This window comes from Nerophis ophidion, linkage group LG04 (genome assembly GCF_033978795.1).
Source record: "Nerophis ophidion isolate RoL-2023_Sa linkage group LG04, RoL_Noph_v1.0, whole genome shotgun sequence".
Classification (NCBI taxonomy): domain Eukaryota; kingdom Metazoa; phylum Chordata; class Actinopteri; order Syngnathiformes; family Syngnathidae; genus Nerophis; species Nerophis ophidion.
Genome location: NC_084614.1, coordinates 2,350,334 through 2,371,177, shown reverse-complemented (window position 1 = coordinate 2,371,177; position 20,844 = coordinate 2,350,334). Strand labels below are relative to the sequence as shown.

The following is a 20,844-nucleotide window of genomic DNA, read 5'->3' as shown; positions in this document are numbered from 1 at the left end:
ACACGCACACACACACACACTTTGTATAAAAAGTGAAGGAGTCTCTCCTGTCTTTTCTCCCCCAGAAAGAGTTTCCAGTTCCAGAACAGTTCCGAACCGTCTGGGATGGAAACAAGCTGGTGACAGAACCTGCTGAGATTGCAGCTTGACCAAGTCATGTGACCGCCGGTGGTGCATCATGTGACCCCCGATGGCGCATCATGTGACCACCGATGGCGCATCATGTGACCACCGATGGCGCATCATGTGACCACCGATGGCGCATCATGTGACCACTGTTGGCGCATCATGTGACCACTGTTGGCGCATCATGTGACCACCGTTGGCGCATCATGTGACCACCGTTGGCGCATCATGTGACCACCGTTGGCGCATCATGTGACCACCGTTGGCGCATCATGTGACCACCGTTGGCGCATCATGTGACCACCGTTGGCGCATCATGTGACCACCGTTGGCGCATCATGTGACCACCGTTGGCGCATCATGTGACCACCGGTGGCGCATCATGTGACCACCGGTGGCGCATCATGTGACCACCGGTGGCGCATCATGTGACCACCGGTGGCGCATCATGTGACCACCGGTGGCTCATCATGTGACCACCGGTGGCTCATCATGTGACCACCGGTGGCACATCATGTGACCACCGTTGGCACATCATGTGACCACCGTTGGCACATCATGTGACCACCGATCAATAACATCATACATAGACCGCATTATTTCATGACCTTTTATTTGGCCCTACTTTATTATCATTATTAATATTATCATCATTTCATTATGGGGTAGGACAAAAAATAATTTATTTCAAAATGCAATCAATTATTTTTTCCCCTCAAAATTCTCCACAAAATACCCCTTAATGACAATGTGAATACGCTTTCTATTTTAACAAATGAATCAATTGTATTAATAAAAATGTGTTAATACTTATTTACATATGACTTATTTGTTTTTTTTCATTTGTAATACATTTCAAAAAGATTGTTCACATCATTACGGAGCAGGACATCCAAAATGGAATCAATTCATTATAGCCCTCAAAATTCTACACACAATTCCCCTTAATGACAGTGTTAAAATGTATTTTGCATATGTATTAATACTTTTAATAAAATCCCTCTGTCATTATGGGGTATTGTGGGTAGAATTTTGAGGACCAAAATAAAAAGGAATAAAGCTGTAACATAAGTAGTTTTCCAGCTATGCCACTAAATGAAAGATGAACACGTTCCTCAGGTTGGAGAACATTTCACAATGTGTTCCGTGTTCTTACGCTTCCTTATGTGCTCTTCTGGTTCCTTGTGTGTTCTTACTATTCTTTGTGGGTTCTTACTGTTCCTTGTGGGTTCTTACTGTTCCTCGTGGGTTCTTCTGGTTCCTTGCGTGTTCTTACTGTTCCTTGTGGGTTCTTACTGTTCCTTGCGTGTTCTTCTGGTTCCTTGTGTGTTCTTACTGTTCCTTGTGGGTTCTTACTGTTCCTTGCGTGTCCTTACTATTCTTTGTGGGTTCTTACTGTTCCTTGTGTGTTCTTACTATTCTTTGTAGGTTCTTACTGTTCCTTGTGGGTTCTTACTGTTCCTTGCGTGTTCTTCTGGATCCTTGCGTGTTCTTCTGGTTCCTTGCGTGCTCTTCTGGTTCCTTGCGTGTTCTTACGGTTCCTTGTGGGTTCTTCTGGTTCCTTGTGGGTTCTTCTGGTTCCTTGTGGGTTCTTCTGGTTCCTTGTGGGTTCTTCTGGTTCCTTGTGTGTTCTTACTGTTCCTTGTGGGTTCTTCTGGTTCCTTGTGTGCTTTTCTGGTTCCTTGTGGGTTATTCTGGTTCCTTGTGTGCTCTTCTGGTTCCTTGTGTGTTCTTCTGGTTCCTTGTGTGTTCTTCTGGCTCCTTGAGGGTTCTTCTGGCTCCTTGAGGTTTCTTCTGGCTCCTTGTGTGTTCTTCTGGTTCCTTGTGTGTTCTTATGGCTCCTTGTGTGTTCTTCTGGCTCCTTGTGTGTTCTTCTGGCTCCTTGAGGGCTCTTCTGGTTCCTTGTGTGTTCTTCTGGCTCCTTGAGGGCTCTTCTGGCTCCTTGAGGGCTCTTCTGGCTCCTTGAGGGCTCTTCTGGTTCCTTGTGTGTTCTTCTGGCTCCTTGAGGGCTCTTCTGGCTCCTTGTGTGCTCTTGTGGCTCCTTGTGTGTTCTTCTGGTTCCTTGTGTGGTTTTTTTGGTTCCGTGTGTGTCTTCCAGTGTGATGTGGAACCTGGTGAGCTACAACATGATCCTGGTTAGTAAGATCTTAGAAAGCTGAGGCAGATGTATTTTCCCAAGCTTTAATGAAAGTGCAGGACAAGAAATAGTTTAAGAACTAAAAAGCGAGTCAGTGTTTGATCACCATGTTCCCCTGAGTGTCCTGCGTGAAGAGAAGGTCCTCAAAGGAAGACCTGCAACCATCTTCAAGTGGACTAGGATCCTGCACACCTCGGTGTGAGATCACCCGAAAGCCTTCTGAGTCCTGCGTGAACAACATGGCCAGATCCTCCTCCTCCTCCTCGCCATGCTGAGACCACCTCACTGTAGTCCTGCTCATGGACAGGATGTTCTCCTTCACAGGTGACCTTGGCCTCCACGGGGGTCTGGGACTCTGAGAGGAAGACCACGCTAAAGGGCTGTTTTCTTTCTCCTGGTGATCTTTGACTTTGTCCAGCCCCAGGAAGTTTTCTTCTGCCGGCTCCTCCGCCTCCTGACCAGGCACCACGCTGCCTTGGTCCTCAGGAGCAGGTTCTGCTGCAGGCGAGCATGTGGTCCGCTGGCCGCTCTTCCCAGCTGCAACACAAACGGCTCATTAACCTCCAAACATATATCACCATGTCCGCCTTTGGTATCACTCCGTATCGTACTTCTAATGACTTCTGGAAAGTAAGCATCCGTCGACATAAACGGGTTGTCCGTGATCACAGATTGTGGTCCTAAACCTGTCCTTGCTATTTATAAACAAGTCAACATAACAGCTTGTTGACATTAAATGGTAAATGTCTTCTACTTCTATTGCGCTTTTCAACATTCACCAGCCATCAGGAGCAAGGGTGAAGTGTCTTGCTCAAGGACACGACGAGGTTGGAAGACGGTGGGGATCGAACCGGGAACCCTCAGGTTGCTGGCACGGCCCACTCTTCTACGCCGTCCCCCGACATTAACAAGTTTTCAACTTTTAAGTTGTCGACAAAAACGGGTCGTCGAAATTAACGAGCAGTGGAAATAAAACGCTTAGTTGACAGCAGCAGGTGGACAACATAAACAAGTTGTCGACATAAACTGCAATGAATACAAAATAATGGTTCCCTCCCCACATAGGATGGCAGCATGGAAATAGTATTTAGTGAATGGATGAAAAAGGCAGCATGGAAATAGTGGAAGTATTTAGTGAATGGAAGAATAGGGCAGCATGGAAATAGTGAATGGATGAAAAAGGCAGCATGGAAACTAGCGAATGGATGAATGGGGCAGCATGGAAATAGTCAAAACTATTTAGTGAATGGATGAATAGGGCAGCATGGAAATAGTGGAAGTATTTAGTGAATGAATGAATAGGGCAGCATGGAAATAGTGAAAGTAGTGAATGGAAGAATAGGGCAGCATGGAAATAGTATATTTAGTGAATGGATGAAAAAGGCAGCATGGAAATAGTGGAAGTATTTAGTGAATGGATGAATAGGGCAGCATGGACATAGTAATAGGATGAATAGGGCAGCATGGAAATAGTGAAAGTATTGAATGGATGAAAAAGGCAGCATGGAAACTAGTGAATGGATGAATGGGGCAGCATGGAAATAGTGAAAGTAGTGAATGGATGAATGGGGCAGCATGGAAATAGTCAAAACTGTTTAGTGAATGGATGAATAGGGCAGCATGGAAATAGTGGAAGTATTTAGTGAATGGATGAATAGGGCAGCATGGAAATAGTGGAAGTATTTAGTGAATGGATGAATAGGGCAGCATGGAAATAGTAAAAGTATTTAGTGAATGGATGAATAGGGTAGCATGGAAATAATAAAAGTATTTAGTGAAGGCGTACCTGGGTGCAGAGGCAAGAAGAAGGAGACTATGGAGCTCTGCTTGGTCTCTGGCATCTGCATCTTGGTCTGAGTGAAGTTGAGAGCCACAGCCAGACCGTAGCCGCCCTTCGCCAGCGGGTTTAGGAGCCTGGAGATGGGGCGAACTTGTTCTCTTTTCTGCAACAGGAAGTATTAGTCACAAAGACTGCAGAGCATCAAGTGGATTGTTTGGTTGAAGTGTGTTTGGAACATCTTCTAGTCACAGGTAAACATGTCAGAGGACAGAAGACTTCTAGTCACAGGTAAACATGTCAGAGGACATAAGACTTCTAGTCACAGGTAAACATAAGACTTCTAGTCACAGGTAAACATGTCAGAGGACAGAAGACTTCTAGTCACAGGTAAACATGTCAGAGGACATAAGACTTCTAGTCACAGGTAAACATGTCAGAGGACAAAAGACTTCGTTTCCATATGAGTTGGGAAATGGTGTTAGATGTAAATATAAACAGAATACAATGATTTGCAAATCCTTTTCAAGCCATATTCAGTTGAATATGCTACAAAGACAACATATTTGATGTTCAAACTCATAAACTATTTTTGCAAATAATAATTAACTTAGAATTTCATGTCTGCAACACGTGCCAAAGTAGTTAGGAAAGGGCATGTTCACCACTGTGTTACATCACCTTTTCTTTTAACAACACTCAATAAAGGTTTGGGAACTGAGGAAACTAATTGTTGAAGCTTTAAAAGTGGAATTCTTTCCCATTCTTCTTTTATGTAGAGCTTCAGTCCTTCAACAGTCCGGGGTCTCTGCTGTCCTATTTTACGCTTCATAATGCGCCACACATTTTCCATGGGAGACAGGTCTGGACTGCAGGCGGGCCAGGAAAGTACCCGCGCTCTTTTACTACGAAGCCACGCTGTTGTAACACGTGGCTTGGCATTGTCTTGCTGAAATAAGCAGGGGCGTCCATGATAACGTTGCTTGGATGACAACATATGTTGCTCCAAAACCTGCATGGACCATTCAGCATTAATGGTGCCTTCACAGATGTGTAAGTTACCCATGCCTTGGGCACTAATGCACCCCCATACCATCACACATGCTGGCTTTTACACTTTGCGTCGATAACAGTCTGGATGGTTTGCTTCCCCTTTGGTCTGGATGACGCCATGTCGAATATTTCCAAAAACAATTTGAAAAGTGGACTCGTCAGACCACAGAACACTTTTCCACTTTGCATCAGTCCATCTTAGATGAACTCGGGCCCAGGGAAGCCGGCGGCGTTCCTGGGTGTTGTTGATAAATGGCTTTCGCTTTGTATAGTAGAGTTTTAACGTGCACTTACAGATGTAGTGACTGACAGTGGTTTTATGAAGTGTTCCTGACCTCATGCGGTGATATTCTTTACACACTGATGTAGGTTTTTCATGCAGTACCGCCTGACGGATCAAAGGTCCGTAATATCGCTTACGTGCAGTGATTTCTCCCGATTCTCTGAACCTCTTGATGATTTTATGGACTGTAGATGGTAAAATCCCTAAATTCCTTGCAATAGCTAGTTGAGAAATGTTCTAAAACTGTTCGACAATTTGCTAACAAAGTGGTGACCCTCACCCCATCCTGCAGCAAATCATTGAATTCAATTAAAAAAAAGAAAAAGGGTTTGTAAGTTCTCCACAGCCAACATGACGTCATATTTGAAGCCGTCTTAGTCATGAAAGAATGACGTAATTACCTGCTTTGCTTCCCCTTTCATCTGCGCGGTGTCCAGCCACACTCCACACTCCTCTGACCCACGCGTGGATTGTCTGCCTTTGATCACCTTCTTCATCACGCACGCTTAGTTTGAAACCTTTTAAAATAACTCAACTCGATGACGCAATCAGCCCGTAAAACTGCAGAAAGATATGTGCTTACTTCCTTTAAAGCCTACAAAAAATAAACGATATTTGACAACAAAAACTAGTTAGCTTGTTCGAAAGGGACAAGCGGTAGGAAAAATTGGATGACTGCGTTTTGTTTTCCTGTTTTGAGTCTGGCGCCTCAATGGTAAGCTGCCCATAGCGTACGCCTGTTTGAAAATAAAGCGTCGCTAAAATACAAATGCGGACTCCTTAGTAAAATATATTTGCATTTATGTTCCAACTTAATTTCACGCACCTGGGGAAATTAAAAATATATTTTCTGTCAGGCCCGTCGGGCACACCTTCGCTGGTCCTCAGAGGAGGAAGTGTTTACAGTGACGTCATAGCAGCTCGGCGAACAGGGTAAGTGTGTTTTTCTTTCTTTTTAATTCACTGCAATGAACAAAGTTAAAACTCTACAAACATGTCATCTTATTTAGTAACACTCACACGTACCAACATTTTATTTTTTACCGACAGTGACCGCATTTAGTTTGTTTTTAGCGGCGGTAGTTAAGAGCTAGCATAGGAAGCTAACATGATGCTAGCTAGTTTAGTAAAGTAAACAAGCTCAGGACTTTATTCTTTTTACTTTACTCTGGAGTTAATGACAACATTGCTTCAATATTTATTATACATCGGTTATTTTTTGTTTATTTTTACGTGTTTGGGCGAGCTAACCGAGTTTGCTTGAGGTAGAGTTGCCTTTTTTTTTTATATTATAAACCTTTATTTATAAATTGCAACATTTACAAACAGTTGACAAATAATAATCAACATAAGTACAAAACAGCGCCAGGGGGTTGTAAACTCAATAAAGTAACTAAAATAGAATGCTATATATATATATATATATATATATATATATATATATACCGAGGTGGGGTGGCGGGGGCAGCAGCCTAAGCAGGGAAGACCAGACTTCCCTCTTTCCAGCCACTTGGTCCAGCGTCCAGCTCCTCCCGGGGACCCCAAGGCGTTCCCAGGCCAGCTGGGAGAGATAATCTTCCCAACGTATGTATATGTGTGTATATATATATATATATATATATATATATATATATATATATATTAGGGATGTACCGAAATGAAAATTTGTGGCCGAAACCGAATAAAATTTGAGCGCTTGGCCGAAGGCCTAATACCAAATACCGAATAATAAATGCAGTTTTTCACAACTTTTTTATATTGCATAAATATCCTAGAATACATTTTTAGACATGTTTTTCAAATAAAGTACATTTTTATTGAATATTGACATTCTTAAATATTCCGGTAGCCTTTGCTTTTAAAAAAAAAAGCACAGTTTTTCATTTATATTAGGCCTTCAAACAAAACATGCATTCCAAAAAAAAAATAAAGTGCATTAAAGTGGATAAACCCACAACAAATGAATTATTGTCCTTTTAGCAAAAGTCTACTTAGCCACAGTAGATATGCTAATAATGTAAACAGAAGGCTCAAGTAAATCTCAATTAAGTGTGTGCTTGTAACCTCATACACTTATACAGGTACACAACATATCCCAGGCCGGAACAGATTTGTCAATAACAGTACTTCAGCTTCAGAATAAAAAGAAGGAAACTAACTCTGTATAAAACAATTTAAATTTAACAGTGCACGTTGGTTGATTGCGTCACCGCGTCAAAAAGTTGCGTCTTTGCGTCACACGCCACTATTCGGCCTTGTTTTTAACTCATTCCACCGAAGGCCGAATGTGGCTTTTTTTGCCACATTCGGCTGAATATATTCGGTTACCGATTAATCGTTGCATCCCTAATATATATATATATATATATATATATATATATATATATATATATATATACATATACAATATAACTATATTGTATGTAGTTCTCTGCAAACCTACGAAATATTCTATTTTGTCTTCATTATTTTGTCAGAATGCAGCAGAATGCTTCATTTGTATGTGAAAATCACAAAGAATACTTCTGGGGGAGAATGACCCCCCTTACAGGGGTTTGGTTTACAAACTTTCAACCCAACCTAAAACAGAATTCACCAGCCGCCGCTGATTATAATAATAACTTAGATTTATATCGCGCTTTTCTAAACACTCAAAGCGCTCACATAGAATTGGGACTCAACATTCATTCACACCTGGTGGTGGTAAGCTACATCAGTAGCCACAGCTGCCCTGGGGTAGACTGACGGAAGCGTGGCTGCCAGTTTGCGCCTACAGCCCCTCCGACCACCACCAATCATTCATTCATCATTCATTCACCAGTGTGAGCGGCACCGGGGGCAAAGGGTGAAGTGTCCTGCCCAGGGGCACAACATCAGCCATTTTTGGGATGTCAGTAGGTGGGAAGCAAACCTGCAACCCTCAGGTTTCTGGCCCGCCGCTTTACCCATTACGCCATGCCACCCTTTATGATGCATTCTCATTTTAGGCAAAGTATAAGACGATACTTTCTTAACAGTATAATTGTAACCAGGAATAAGTCTTCAAGTAACAATATTCAAATACTAACATTGTTGGGTAAGACAGAATTTGCTTTTATTCTGAAGCCAATGAAACAGATTGGTGGTTTTAGCTGTTATAAAGACTTTCAGCTTTATATATATATGTTTATGTTGAAGTATTTGGCAGTTTATTTTATCCAAAGTGACATACATCAAAAATACATGTAAAAAAAGTCACTGTCCATCCATCCATCATCTTCCGCTTATCTGAGGTCGGGTCGCGGGGGCAACAGCCTAAGCAGGGAAACCCAGACTTCTCTCTCCCCAGCCACTTCGTCTAGCTCTTCCCGGGGGATCCCGAGGCGTTCCCAGGCCAGCCGGGAGACATAGTCTTCCCAACGTGTCCTGGGTCTTCCCCGTGGCCTCCTACCGGTTGGACGTGCCCTAAACACCTCCCTAGGGAGGCGTTCGGGTGGCATCCTGACCAGATGCCCGAACCACCTCATCTGGCTCCTCTCCATGTGGAGGAGCAGTGGCTTTACTTTGAGTTCCTCCCGGGTGGCAGAGCTTCTCACCCTATCTCTAAGGGAGAGACCCAAACTCATTTGGGCCGCTTGTACCCGTGATCTTGTCCTTTCGGTCATGACCCAAAGCTCATGACCATAGGTGAGGATGGGAACGTAGATCGACCGGTAAATTGAGAGCTTTGCCTTCCGGCTCAGCTCCTTCTTCACCATAACAGATCGATACAACGTCCGCATTACTGAAGACGCCGCACCGATCCGCCTGTCGATCTCACGATCCACTCTTCCCTCACTCGTGAACAAGACTCCTAGGTACTTGAACTCCTCCACTTGGGGCAGGGTCTCCTCCCCAACCCGGAGATGGCATTCCACCCTTTTCCGGGCAAGAACCATGGACTCGGACTTCAGTAAGTCGAACACAGTTCCAGTGAGGGTTGGACTCCGCCAAGGCTGTCCTTTGTCACCGATTCTGTTCATAACTTTTATGGACAGAATTTCTAGGCGCAGTCAAGGCGTTGAGGGGTTCCGGTTTGGTAACCGCAGGATTAGGTCTCTGCTTTTTGCAGATGATGTGGTCCTGATGGCTTCATCTGACCGGGATCTTCAGCTCTCGCTGGATCGGTTCGCAGCCGAGTGTGAAGCGACCGGAATGAGAAAAAAATCACTGTAAACATGATAATTTTAGGGAAGAATGTAAGAGAAAATATCAATACAAAGTGTCAAGACAGAGATGAAGATATCTAATATATTGTTTATGTAGGATATACACATGTATATATAACCTAATCATATTGTTTTGTCAATTTAAAAATAGTTGTTCCGCCTTCTCTGGGATTATATTCCCAGTTTGGATCTGGGACCCCTGGTCACTTATAGCATATAAGAGTATTCTGTTACTGTTAAGTAAACTATGAATAATAAAACATGTGTCCTTTATCATAGCTACACGTATGAGGAAAACGTGTGTGAAAATGAGTGGTATTCAGTGAGGTAAGATGAATGGAATGCGCTGACAGTTCTTGCTCCTGACAAATGAATTGCACTGAGTGGGGAGGATCACCACTCCAAGATGGCGGCCCCGCGTCTCGTCAGCGCCAGTAGGCAGTAGCGCTCCATGCTGCCTACCCTTAGAACATGAGTTAGACCGTCCACACTGGGAACATGAATACTAAATACTTTTTGCTTCACCAGCCCAGGAACATGGTGAAAACATGGTCTGTTCAACGCGTTCGTTTGGTGCTAAATAAATACATGACAGTCAGCAACCCGAGCTTGAGATGACAACTTGGCTGATTAGTGACACATGTCCCCCTTTTCTAGACCAGGAAGTAGAAGAAGCATCATGTTTCATGGCATACCAGTGAGCGGGAGTGTGGGAGGAGGTAAGACACTCTCAATATTTCTCTCTTCCAACACCAACATGACCAAAGATTCTGGTGTTGGCGTCTGGCAAGGTGTCTAAAATTGTGTATTTGTGCAGCTCCAGCCAATAAGCCCGAGTTGTACGAGGTAAGAATCACATTATTCATCTTTGCCCGCCTCTAGAACACAGGTGTCAAACTCAAGGCCTGACACCTCTTTTAATGTGGCCTGGGAATAATCTACATACTTCATCTTTCTTACTAAATGTTTTCATTCTTACATTTTGACAGAAAAAAAATGTATGTAATACAGGAAATGTCATATGTTTTTAACTTTGATATAAATACAAACCCCGTTTTCATATGAGATGGGAAATTGTGTTGGATGTAAATATAAACAGAATACAATGATTTGCAAATCTTTTTCAAGCCATATTCAGTTGAATATGCTACAAAGACAACATATTTGATGTTCAAACTCATAAACATTTTTTTTTTGCAAATAATCATCAACTTTAAATTTTGATGCCAGCAACACGTGATCAAGAAGTGGGGAAAGGTGGCAATAAATACTGAAAAAGTTGAGGAATGCTCATCAAACACTTATTTGGAACATCCCACAGGTGTGCAGGCTAATTGGGAACAGGTGGGTGCCATGATTGGCTATAAAAACAGCTTCCCAAAAAATGTTCAGTCTTTCACAAGAAAGGATGGGGCGAGGTACACCCCTTTGTCCACAACTGCGTGAGCAAATAGTCAAACAGTTTAAGAACAACCTTTCTCAAAGTGCAATTGCAAGAAATTTAGGGATTTCAACATCTACGCTCCATAATATCATCAAAAGGTTCAGAGAATCTGGAGAAATCACTCCACGTAAGCGGCATGGCCGGAAACCAACATTGAATGACCGTGACAGTCCCTCCCTCAGACGGCACTGTATCAAAAACCGACATCTATCTCTAAAGGATATCACCACATGGGCTCAGGAACACTTCAGAAAACCAATGTCACTAAATACAGTTGGTCGCTACATCTGTAAGGGCAAGTTAAAGCTCTACTATGCAAGGCGAAAGCCATTTATCAACAACATCCAGAAACGCCGCCGGCTTCTCTGGGCCCGAGATCATCTAAGATGGACTGATGTAAAGTAGAAAAGTGTTCTGTGGTCTGACGAGTCCACATTTCAAATTGTTTTTGGAAATATTCGACATCGTGTCATCCAGACCAAAGGGGAAGCCAACCATCCAGACTGTTATCAACGCAAAGTGTAAAAGCCAGCATGTGTGATGGTATGGGGGTGCATTAGTGCCCAAGGCATGGGTAACTTACACATCTGTGAAGGCACCATTAATGCTGAAAGGTACATACAGGTTTTTGAACAACATATGCTGCTATCTAAGCGCCATATTTTTCATGGACGCCCCTGCTTATTTCAGCAAGACGGTGCCAAGCCACATTCAGCGCGTGTTACAACAGCGTGGCTTTGTAAAAAAAAAAGTAAGGGTACTTTCCTGGCCCGCCTGCAGTCCAGACCTGTCTCCCATGGAAAATGTGTGGCGCATTATGAAGCGTAAAATAGGACAGCGGAGACCCCGGACTGTTGAAGGACTGAAGCTCTACATAAAACAAGAATGGGAAAGAATTCCACTTTCAAAGCTTCAACAATTAGTTTCCTCAGTTCCCAAATGTTTATTGAGTGTTGTTAAAAGAAAAGGTGATGTAACACAGTGGTGAACATGCCCTTTCCCAACTACTTTGGGCACATGTTGCAGCCATGAAATTCTAAGTTAAGTATTATTTGCAAAAAAAAATTAAGTTTATGAGTTTGAACATCAAATATGTTGTCTTTGTAGCATATTCAACTGAATATGGCTTGAAAAGTATTTGCAAATCAATGTATTCTGTTTATATTTACATCGAACACAATTTCCCAGCTCATATGGAAACGGGGTTTGTATTTGCTATAATGATAACAACACCCGAACAAAACAGCTCACAGGTTACAAAACCTCCTTTTGATTGCTGACATATGACACGTACGTGCACCAAGTAAGCATCGAGATGGCCTAAAAAAAATAGTTTTTTTTAAATTATTCATCCAAAAAATATATATAAATTCTATTTTTGAAAATTAGCAAAAAAAATCGTGATTCCAGTGTGATAAACATTTTTTAGCACTCCTAATTATTATATACCGTGTGATAGTTTGTAAAAAAATAACAACACTCACCTTGACTTAGTATTTCAAAGAAAGCTACCAATCAATTTGTCCGTACAAAAATGTTATATTCTTACATTCATTGTTACCAGCGGCCCTTTGAAGTCACGACTACCGTGTGGCCCTCCATGAAAACATGTTTGACAGCCCTGCTCTAGAAGCATGATGTACTGCAGTGTTTCTTAACCAGTTGTAGTACACTTCTTCACCACTGGTGGCAGTAGTGACAATATCACACAAACAGAAGAAGTGTGGAGCCAAAGTCATAGACAAGTTCCTTAAGCGCAAAAAATATGATTACAATGGTGAAACGGTATTTTTACATTTGCGTTATAATGACGGTATATTTAGCAAAACATATATTTATTTCACTATTGTGTAATTTAGTCTTAATCAGTTTTGTGCAGTATATTTGATTAGTATTGACCTAAGTCTTGACGACAATCTTTGTGTTTAGCACATGCTCTCATATCATTTGGCAAGGTGTATTCTGGTAAGCTGTAAATAGGTGAGATGTAATTATTGAATGTGATTCCAATCAAGAGTAAGATGAATAGTTCAGTGTTAATATTTGAGTGGGCCCTCTGTAGTGGAAAAGTTCTGCCCCCAGGTTCACGAAAGGTCCAGAAACCCGAGTACTCTGTGCCTTATTGACATTTGATATGTTTGCAGGAGGTGAAATTATACAAAAACGCCAGAGAAAGAGAAAAGTAGGTGTCACACACTCCTTCCTGTTCACTTCAAATGCATGAAATCACTTCAAACTAGCCTCCTAAACCATGATGCAACACTATCCTTGCATATTAACAAGAGAACACACAAGTTAGAGATACAGAAGATTAAAAAAATGAACTAAATGGTAGAATAGAAAGTACTTTATTGATCCCTGGGGGACATTAAGCACCATAGTTCATTCACAATAGACAATAAACACTTAGCGTATTTCCTTGAATTGCCGCCGGGGCGCTAATTAATTTAAAACCTTTTCTCACTCCGGCGCTTACCAAAGGCATGCAGTTATAAATTTGAGTGTGATGTAAGGATACCATCATGAAAAGCACATTTAATATAAAAAACGTTATGGTCCTACCTTTACTTATAAATGAAGTCCATGCGCAGCTTCTTCTGATCAAAAGCATCCATAACTTGTTTATAGAAGTCTTCCTTATCTTTCTTCAGTTTTAAAAGTCTCTCTGTCTCGATGGAGATCTTCCTTTATTACCTCCTGCTTCCATTGAAAGTCCAGTTTAGAAAACTGTTTTATTGTTGGAGCGGCATAGCTCGGTTGGTGGAGCGGCCGTGCCAGCAACTTGAGGGTTGCAGGTTCGATTCCCGCTTCCGTCATCCTAGTCACTGCCGTTGTGTCCTTGGGCAAGACACTTGACCCACCTGCTCCCAGTGCCACCCACACTGGTTTAAATGTAACTTAGATATTGGGTTTCACTATGTAAAGCGCTTTGAGTCACTAGAGAAAAGCGCTATATAAATATAATTCACTTCACATTTTAGATATGTAATCCTCCATGTTAAAAGTGCAAGCGAGAGGAAAAAATAAACGATCGCTGCTTGTTGTCACTTCTTCTGCAGCCGAGTAGTCGCAAGAAGGATCACTAGCGCCCTCTACCACCAGGAGGCGGGAGTCATTTAATGACTCATATTTGACACACGCAGCTACGGTATATTCATAAAACATAGCTGCTTACTGTTCTTTTTAGCATATTCAATAGCTTGGACCTTAAATCCTACTGAATAGCTCTTAATCTTCTTCCCTTTATGCGATTTCAAATGATTGAAATCAGCCTCCTCCATTTTGAAAATGATGACAGGTGAAGTGTACCCCGCCTTCCGCCCGATTGTAGCTGAGATAGGCGCCAGTGCCCCCCGCGACACCGAAAGGGAATAAGCGGTAGAAAATGGATGGATGGATGGATGGATGGAAGTGTCACTCGTGACGTGACGAGTTTGACCCGGTGGAAATTCTAGACATGCGCTAATAAAAGTAATATTTTGCGAAACGAGTTTGACCCGGCGTTAATCCTGAGCCCGCGGTAATGCTAAGCATGCGCTAATTGTTTTGCGATACGAGTTTGACCCGGCAGTAATTCTAGGCAGGTGCATACTGTATACCTGGCGGCAATTCAAGGAAATACGGTAGGTATTTCTTACATGTGAATAATATAAATACAGTCTATTATACATAATTATTCAAGTTATTATTAGTCAAAAGAAAGATATGCATTATACAGTCTGTATGAGCAAGTAAAAAGCTACCTGTTTAAGCTATAAAGTGTCAGAGCATTCTAGAAGAATTTACTTTTACTATGTGACATGATTGTTGCGTATTCCAACTGAAGCACTAAATGTAGGGGTGTAACGGTAGACAAAAACGTCAGTTCGGTACGTACCTCAGTTTAGAGGTCACGCTTCGGTTAATTTTCCGTGCAGTAAGAAAACAACAAAATATAAATTTTTGGGTCATTTATTTACCAAATTTGTAAACAATGGCTTTACCCTTTTAACATTGGGAACACTATAATAATTCTGCCCACGTTAATCCACATTAAACTGCCTCAAGTTGTTGCTCAGATTAAATAAAATAACAAAACTTTTCTACATATAAAAAGTGCAACATTAAACAGTTTCAACTCAACTCATCATGATTAATTTATTACAGCATTTGGGAAGCCTGTAGTTGTTTTTTATTATGTAAATGTTATATTTTTATCAACATGTGATAGCAGGGACCCTGCCATTCAAAGCTTTTCTGTCCGTATAACACACACACACACATTATGCTAAAAGCTAATTATCCTTCACCTCAAACCAGGACTGCTAACGAGCTGAGCTGCAGTTTAAGTTTCTAGAAGGTCAACAGGCTCATAGTGATGTTAGTAGTAGTTGACTGGGAGGTGTTTATTATCATTTGGGGAGAGTACGCTGCCTTATGCTCACCTGCTAAACACCGGTCTGCTTGACGCTGAAGCATTGACTCCATGTGCTCTGAATACGCACTTCTGATTGGCTGTTACCGTTGTGTATGTAACCAATCAGACGGTTGTGTGGGTGGGACAATGCTGGGTGCTGACACAGAGGCAGAAGAAGCAAAGCAGCTTGTTAAGACTTTAGCTTAGAAACTCATTCGGTATATCCCCGTACCGAAACGGTTCAATACAAATACACGCACCATTACACCCATAACTAACCACCTGAACTGCTCCAAAAGATGGCGCCGTAGCACAAACAAGAACACACCTCTGCATGTGGTCAATGACAACTATTTGCTTGATGGGCGTCAGCGGAGACAACTCCAAATGTAGATGTAGTGTGGAATGTAGGCTACTTCCGGCTCTGTATGATCTATAATTGTCGCCATTCAGATACGACAACATGGCCGAGCTGTTTGCTGTTGTGAAGACCCTGCAGGCGTTGGAGAAGGCCTACATCAAGGACTGTGTGACGCCTAACGAGTGAGTGACGAATGACTAAGTCCCACAGGAAGGTTCTAACGCGCTCTCTCAGGTACACGGCCTCCTGCTCCAGACTCCTGGTCCAGTACAAGGCCGCCTTCAAGCAGGTGCAGGGCTCCGACGTGGGCTCCATCGACGACTTCTGCCGCAAGTACCGAGTGAGTCCGTGCTCCTTTTTGCATCGGCTCATGGCCTCCTAAACACCTCCTTGCCGGTCTGCAGCTGGACTGTCCTCTGGCCATGGAGAGGATCAAGGAGGACCGGCCCATCACCATCAAGGACGACAAGGGCAACTTGAACCGCTGCATCGCCGATATCGTTTCTGTACGCTCCTCTCCTCTCTGGTCTTCCTCTTCAGCCAGCAAAGCACGACTGACCACGTCTCTCCTTGCAGCTCTTCATCACCGTGATGGACAAGCTGAGGCTGGAGATACGTGCCATGGATGAGGTACCTTCAACTCTTAACCTCCATTAGTCTCACTTCCAACGTGTCCTCGGTGGTAAACACAATCAGGCTCAAACACCGGTGACATCTAGTAAACAAGACAAGAAGCAAAGGAATCAAACTGAGACAGGATTCAATTTAGCTCATGAGGAGAAAGGTCTGGGGCTGCACACTCAGCTACAGCCTCCCACCACGCCTCCTCCTTTATTTGGGCATTTTCTGATTACATTGCATTACACAGCTGCTCCTAAAGGGGAGGTGGTCATAAACCGCTGTTGCACTTGGTTATAAACAGTTCAAAGAAAAGGTGCCGACTCTCTGCTGTGTAGACCAAGGTTTTCCCGTGGCTGTCCAATAGATCAAAGAATCCAACACGTCCTCGTCGCATAAGTAGAGGTTTACAAGCCTTTTACCTGATAAGACCAAAGACGGCTTCTGTCTTCTAGCAGGGCGACCCAAACTCATGGGAACACAAATTTGTGTGATAACGTGTATACAATTATTCTGATACTGTACTTCAGCCGAGGAGCGTGGGCGAGGGTCCGAGGAGGCGGTGTCAGTGACACTTCCTGATTGTATGAAGCCACACATCATCACCGTGGCGCACTGCGTGGCGCAGTGGGATAGTGGCCGTGCGCAACCCAAGGGTCCCTGGTTCAAATCCCCACCTAGTACCAACCTCGTCACGTCCGTTGTGTCCTGAGCAAGACACTTCACCCTTGCTCCTGATGGGTGCTGGTTGGCGACTTGCATGGCAGCTCCCTCCATCAGTGTGTGAATGTGTGTGTGAATGGGTCAATGTGGAAGTAGTGTCAAAGCGCTTTGAGTACCATGAAGGTAGAAAAGCGCTATACAAGTACAACCCATTTATTTATTTATCACTTGTGGTTAGAGTGCCCGCCTTGAGATGGGTAGGTTGTGAGTTCAAACCCTGGTTGAGTCATACCAAAGACTATAAAAATGGGAGCCATTACCTCCCTACTTGGCACTCAGCATCAAGAGTTGGAATTGGGGGTTAAATCACCAAAAACGATTCCCGGGCGCGGCCACTGCTGCTGCTCACTGCTCACCTCACCTCCCAGGGGGTGATCAAGGGTGATGGGTCAAATGCAGGGAATAATTTCGACACACCTAGTGTGTGTGTGTGACTATAATTGCTACTTTAACCTCAACCTTTTTAACTTGGCCATTGCTTTCTTTGATATCATGTTGAGCTAGCAAAACTAGCAGAGTGCCGTAAAAAGCAGCTAGGTGTCAACAAAAAAAAAAAATTCTCAATTCTTATTTCGAACTATTTGTAATCGATTCAAAAAAATAATCAACTAGCCGCACTGTTTTATGAGCCGCAGGGTTCAAAGCGTAGGAAAAAGCAGCAACTTATGTGTGTAACACCTTCCTGCTCTGCTATGGCAAAGACATTAAATAACATTTATTAAATATGTCAATATTAAATACCGTATTTCCTCAAATTGCCGCCGGGTATATAGTATGCACCTGCCTTGAATTACTGCCGGGTCAATCTCGTTTCACAAAATAATTAGCGCATGCTTAGCATTACCGCCGGCTCAGGATTAATGCCGGTTCAAACCCGTTTCGCAAAATATTACTTTTATTAGCGCATGTCTAGAATTTCCACCGGGTCAAACTCGTCACGTCACGAGTGACACTTCACCTGTCATCATTTTCAAAATGGAGGAGGCTGATTTCAATCATTTGAAATCGCATAAAGGGAAGAAGATTAAGAGCTATTCAGTAGGATTGAAGGTCCAAGCTATTGAATAAGCTAAAAAGAACAGTAAGCAGCTATCTTTTATTAATATACCGTAGCTGCGTGTGTCAAATATGAGTCATTAAATGACTCCCGCCTCCTGGTGGTAGAGGGCGCTAGTGATCCTTCTTGAGACTACTCGGCTGCAGAAGAAGTGACAACAAGCAGCGATCGTTTATTTTTTCCTCTCGCTTGCACTTTTAACATGGAGGATTACATATCTAAAATAAAACAGTTTTCTAAACTGGACTTTCAATGGAAGCAGGAGGTAATAAAGGAAGATCTCCATCGACACAGAGAGACTTTTAAAACTGAAGAAAGATAAGGAAGACTTCTATAAACAAGTTGTGGATGCTTTTGACCAGAAGGAGCTGCACATGGACTTCATTTATAAGTAAAGGTAAGACCATAATAACCTTTTTTTAATTAAATGTGCTTTTCATGATGGTATCCTTACATCACACTCAAATTTTATAAGCACAGGCCTAAATTTACCGCATGCCTTTGGTAAGTGCTGGAGTGAGAAGAGGATTTAAATTAATTAGCACCCCGGCGGCAATTCAAGGAAATACTGTAGCTGTAACATTGCTGAAATATGTACTTTACAAATTTGATTTATTATTTTTGTATGGTTTGTATGTGATTGTCTTGCTGTAAAAGTCCAAGAACATGTCTACACAAAGTCTAGTCAGTGATACTGACCTCCACCCTGTGGTCAGATTCAGCCAGACCTGCGGGAGCTGATGGAGACCATGAACAGGATGAGCAACATGCCTCCAGACTCTGAGGCCAAGGACAAAGTCAGCCGCTGGTGGGCTCCGCTTGTCACGTGATGGAGGAGAACATTCATCCATTCATTCACTCATTCATCTTCCACCTGCAGGCTGGCCACCCTCAGCAGCATGTCGGCCTCAGACGAGCTGGATGACAGTCAGGTGCGCCAGATGCTCTTTGACCTGGAGTCTGCATACAACGCCTTCAACCGCTTCCTGCACTCCTCCTAGTCTTCTTCTTGCTCCTCCTCGTCTTCTTCTTACTCCTCCTCGTCTTCTGTCCACCATCTTCTTCTTACTCCTCCTCGTCTTCTGTCCACCATCTTCTTCTTCTTCTTCTTCTTCTTCTTCTTCTTCTTCTTCTTCTTCTTCTTCTTCTTTTTGTCCATTCCAGCGCTGGAACTCAAACATTCTTTTTCAAAGCACCGCCACGGATGTTTAGAGTGGGTGACTCTCCTCCAAGTTCCAAGTGAAGAAGGGAGGATCACATGATGGGACTTTTAGAGCTGAGCTCCCGTGTCAGATGGAGATGTCATCTTGTACAGACTGAAGAACTCCACCTGCTTGTAGAAATAAAGGAAGTCAAACCTCATTTCACTCTTCATTGGGGCTCAAACTGGAGGGTTCCTGGTTCCAATCCTGGTCACTGCCCTTGTGTCCTTGGGCACCACCCTGCTGGTGTGTGTTTTCACTCACCCTGGTATAAAAGTATTGTTGTAGCAAATATGAGTGTGTAATCTGATTCATGTGTCCGTGTGCTAATTAGTGTGTCTGTATCATTATCTTTGTGTGTAATCTGATTCATGTGTCTATGTACTAATTAGTGTGTTTTAGAAGAACATTATCACTCTTAGAAGAACATTATCACTCTTAGAAGAACATTATCACTCTTAGAAGAACATTATCACTCTTAGAAGTACATTATCACTCTTAGCAGTACATTATCACTCTTAGAAGAACATTATCACTCTTAGAAGTACATTATCACTCTTAGAAGAACATGATCACTCTTCGAAGTACATTATCACTCTTAGAAGTACATTATCACTCTTAGAACATTATCACTCTTAGAAGAACATTATCACTATTTGAAGTACATTATCACTCTTAGAAGAACATTATCACTCTTAGAAGAACATTATCACTCTTAGAAGTACATTATCACTCTTAGAAGAACATTATCACTCTTAGAAGTACATTATCACTCTTAGAAGAACATTATCACTCTTAGAAGTACATTATCACTCTTAGAAGAACATTATCACTCTTAGAAGAACATTATCACTCTTAGAAGTACATTATCACTCTTAGAAGTACATTATCACTCTTAGCAGTACATTATCACTCTTGGAAGAACATTATCACTCTTGGAAGAACATTATCACTCTTAGAAGAACATTATCACTCTTAGAAGTACATTATCACTCTTAGCAGTACATTATCACTCTTAGAAGTACATTATCACTCTTAGAAGAACATTATCACTCTTAGAAGTACATTATCACTCTTAGCAGTACATTATCACTCTTAGCAGTACATTATCACTCTTGGAAGAACATTATCACTCTTAGAAGAACATTATCACTCTTAGAAGAACATTATCACTCTTAGAAGTACATTATCACTCTTAGCAGTACATTATCACTCTTAGAAGTACATTATCACTCTTAGAAGAACATTATCACTCTTAGAAGTACATTATCACTCTTAGAAGAACATTATCACTCTTAGAAGAACATTATCACTCTTAGAAGTACATTATCACTCTTAGAAGTACATTATCATTATTAGAAGTACATTAAAACTCTTAGAAGTACATTATCACTCTTAGAAGAACATTATCACTCTTAGAAGTACATTATCACTCTTAGAAGAACATTATCACTCTTAGAAGTACATTATCACTCTTAGA

General features: G+C 42.2%; 3 protein-coding genes across 5 annotated transcripts in view; 2 read left to right on the top strand and 1 right to left on the bottom strand.

Annotated features, from left to right (window-relative positions):
• Positions 1-943, top strand: part of cap2 (cyclase associated actin cytoskeleton regulatory protein 2) — a 28,881-nt gene extending 27,938 nt beyond the window's left edge. For both annotated transcript variants that reach the window (XM_061896715.1, XM_061896714.1), the window contains exon 14: positions 66-943. In XM_061896715.1, coding sequence (XP_061752699.1) covers positions 66-149 — 84 coding nt within the window. In that variant the 3' untranslated portion in view covers positions 150-943. The remainder of the gene's footprint in view (positions 1-65) is intronic.
• Positions 819-6,265, bottom strand: LOC133550716 (U2 snRNP-associated SURP motif-containing protein). The gene is made up of 4 exons (XM_061896716.1): positions 5,778-6,265; positions 4,050-4,206; positions 2,370-2,800; positions 819-2,245 (listed from the first exon to the last, which is right to left on the bottom strand). Exons 1-4 carry the CDS (start codon positions 5,871-5,873, stop codon positions 1,559-1,561), a joined length of 1,371 nt encoding a protein of 456 aa, XP_061752700.1. The 5' UTR covers positions 5,874-6,265; the 3' UTR covers positions 819-1,558.
• On the top strand, positions 6,234-19,524 carry vps28 (VPS28 subunit of ESCRT-I). Of its 2 annotated transcripts, XM_061896717.1 has the most exons (10): positions 6,234-6,309; positions 10,221-10,282; positions 10,381-10,409; positions 13,152-13,189; positions 15,857-15,946; positions 15,999-16,104; positions 16,169-16,270; positions 16,341-16,394; positions 18,879-18,970; positions 19,043-19,524. In XM_061896717.1, the coding sequence occupies exons 2-10, from the start codon at positions 10,243-10,245 to the stop codon at positions 19,161-19,163; spliced, it is 672 nt and encodes a 223-aa protein (XP_061752701.1). In that variant the 5' UTR covers positions 6,234-6,309; positions 10,221-10,242; the 3' UTR covers positions 19,164-19,524. The 2 variants fall into 2 exon arrangements, with proteins under 2 accessions (XP_061752701.1, XP_061752702.1); XM_061896718.1 differs by lacking the exon at positions 6,234-6,309 and having other exon boundaries at positions 10,223-10,282; positions 10,355-10,409.
• Positions 19,525-20,844: the final 1,320 nt, after the last annotated feature.

Excerpts from the sequence above, each read along its gene's own strand:
- LOC133550716 (XM_061896716.1), bottom strand. The coding sequence starts at position 5,873 with ATGAAGAAGGTGATCAAAGGCAGACAATCCACGCGTGGGTCAGAGGAG. Across the intron at positions 2,801-4,049 it reads CTTCTTGCCTCTGCACCCAG|CTGGGAAGAGCGGCCAGCGG; the intron begins GTACGCCTTCAC and ends TTTGTGTTGCAG. Across the intron at positions 2,246-2,369 it reads AGGACACTCAGGGGAACATG|CTCACCAGGTTCCACATCAC; the intron begins GTGATCAAACAC and ends ATCATGTTGTAG.
- vps28 (XM_061896717.1), top strand. The coding sequence starts at position 10,243 with ATGTTTCATGGCATACCAGTGAGCGGGAGTGTGGGAGGAG. Across the intron at positions 10,283-10,380 it reads GAGCGGGAGTGTGGGAGGAG|CTCCAGCCAATAAGCCCGAG; the intron begins GTAAGACACTCT and ends GTATTTGTGCAG. Across the intron at positions 16,271-16,340 it reads GCATCGCCGATATCGTTTCT|CTCTTCATCACCGTGATGGA; the intron begins GTACGCTCCTCT and ends CTCTCCTTGCAG.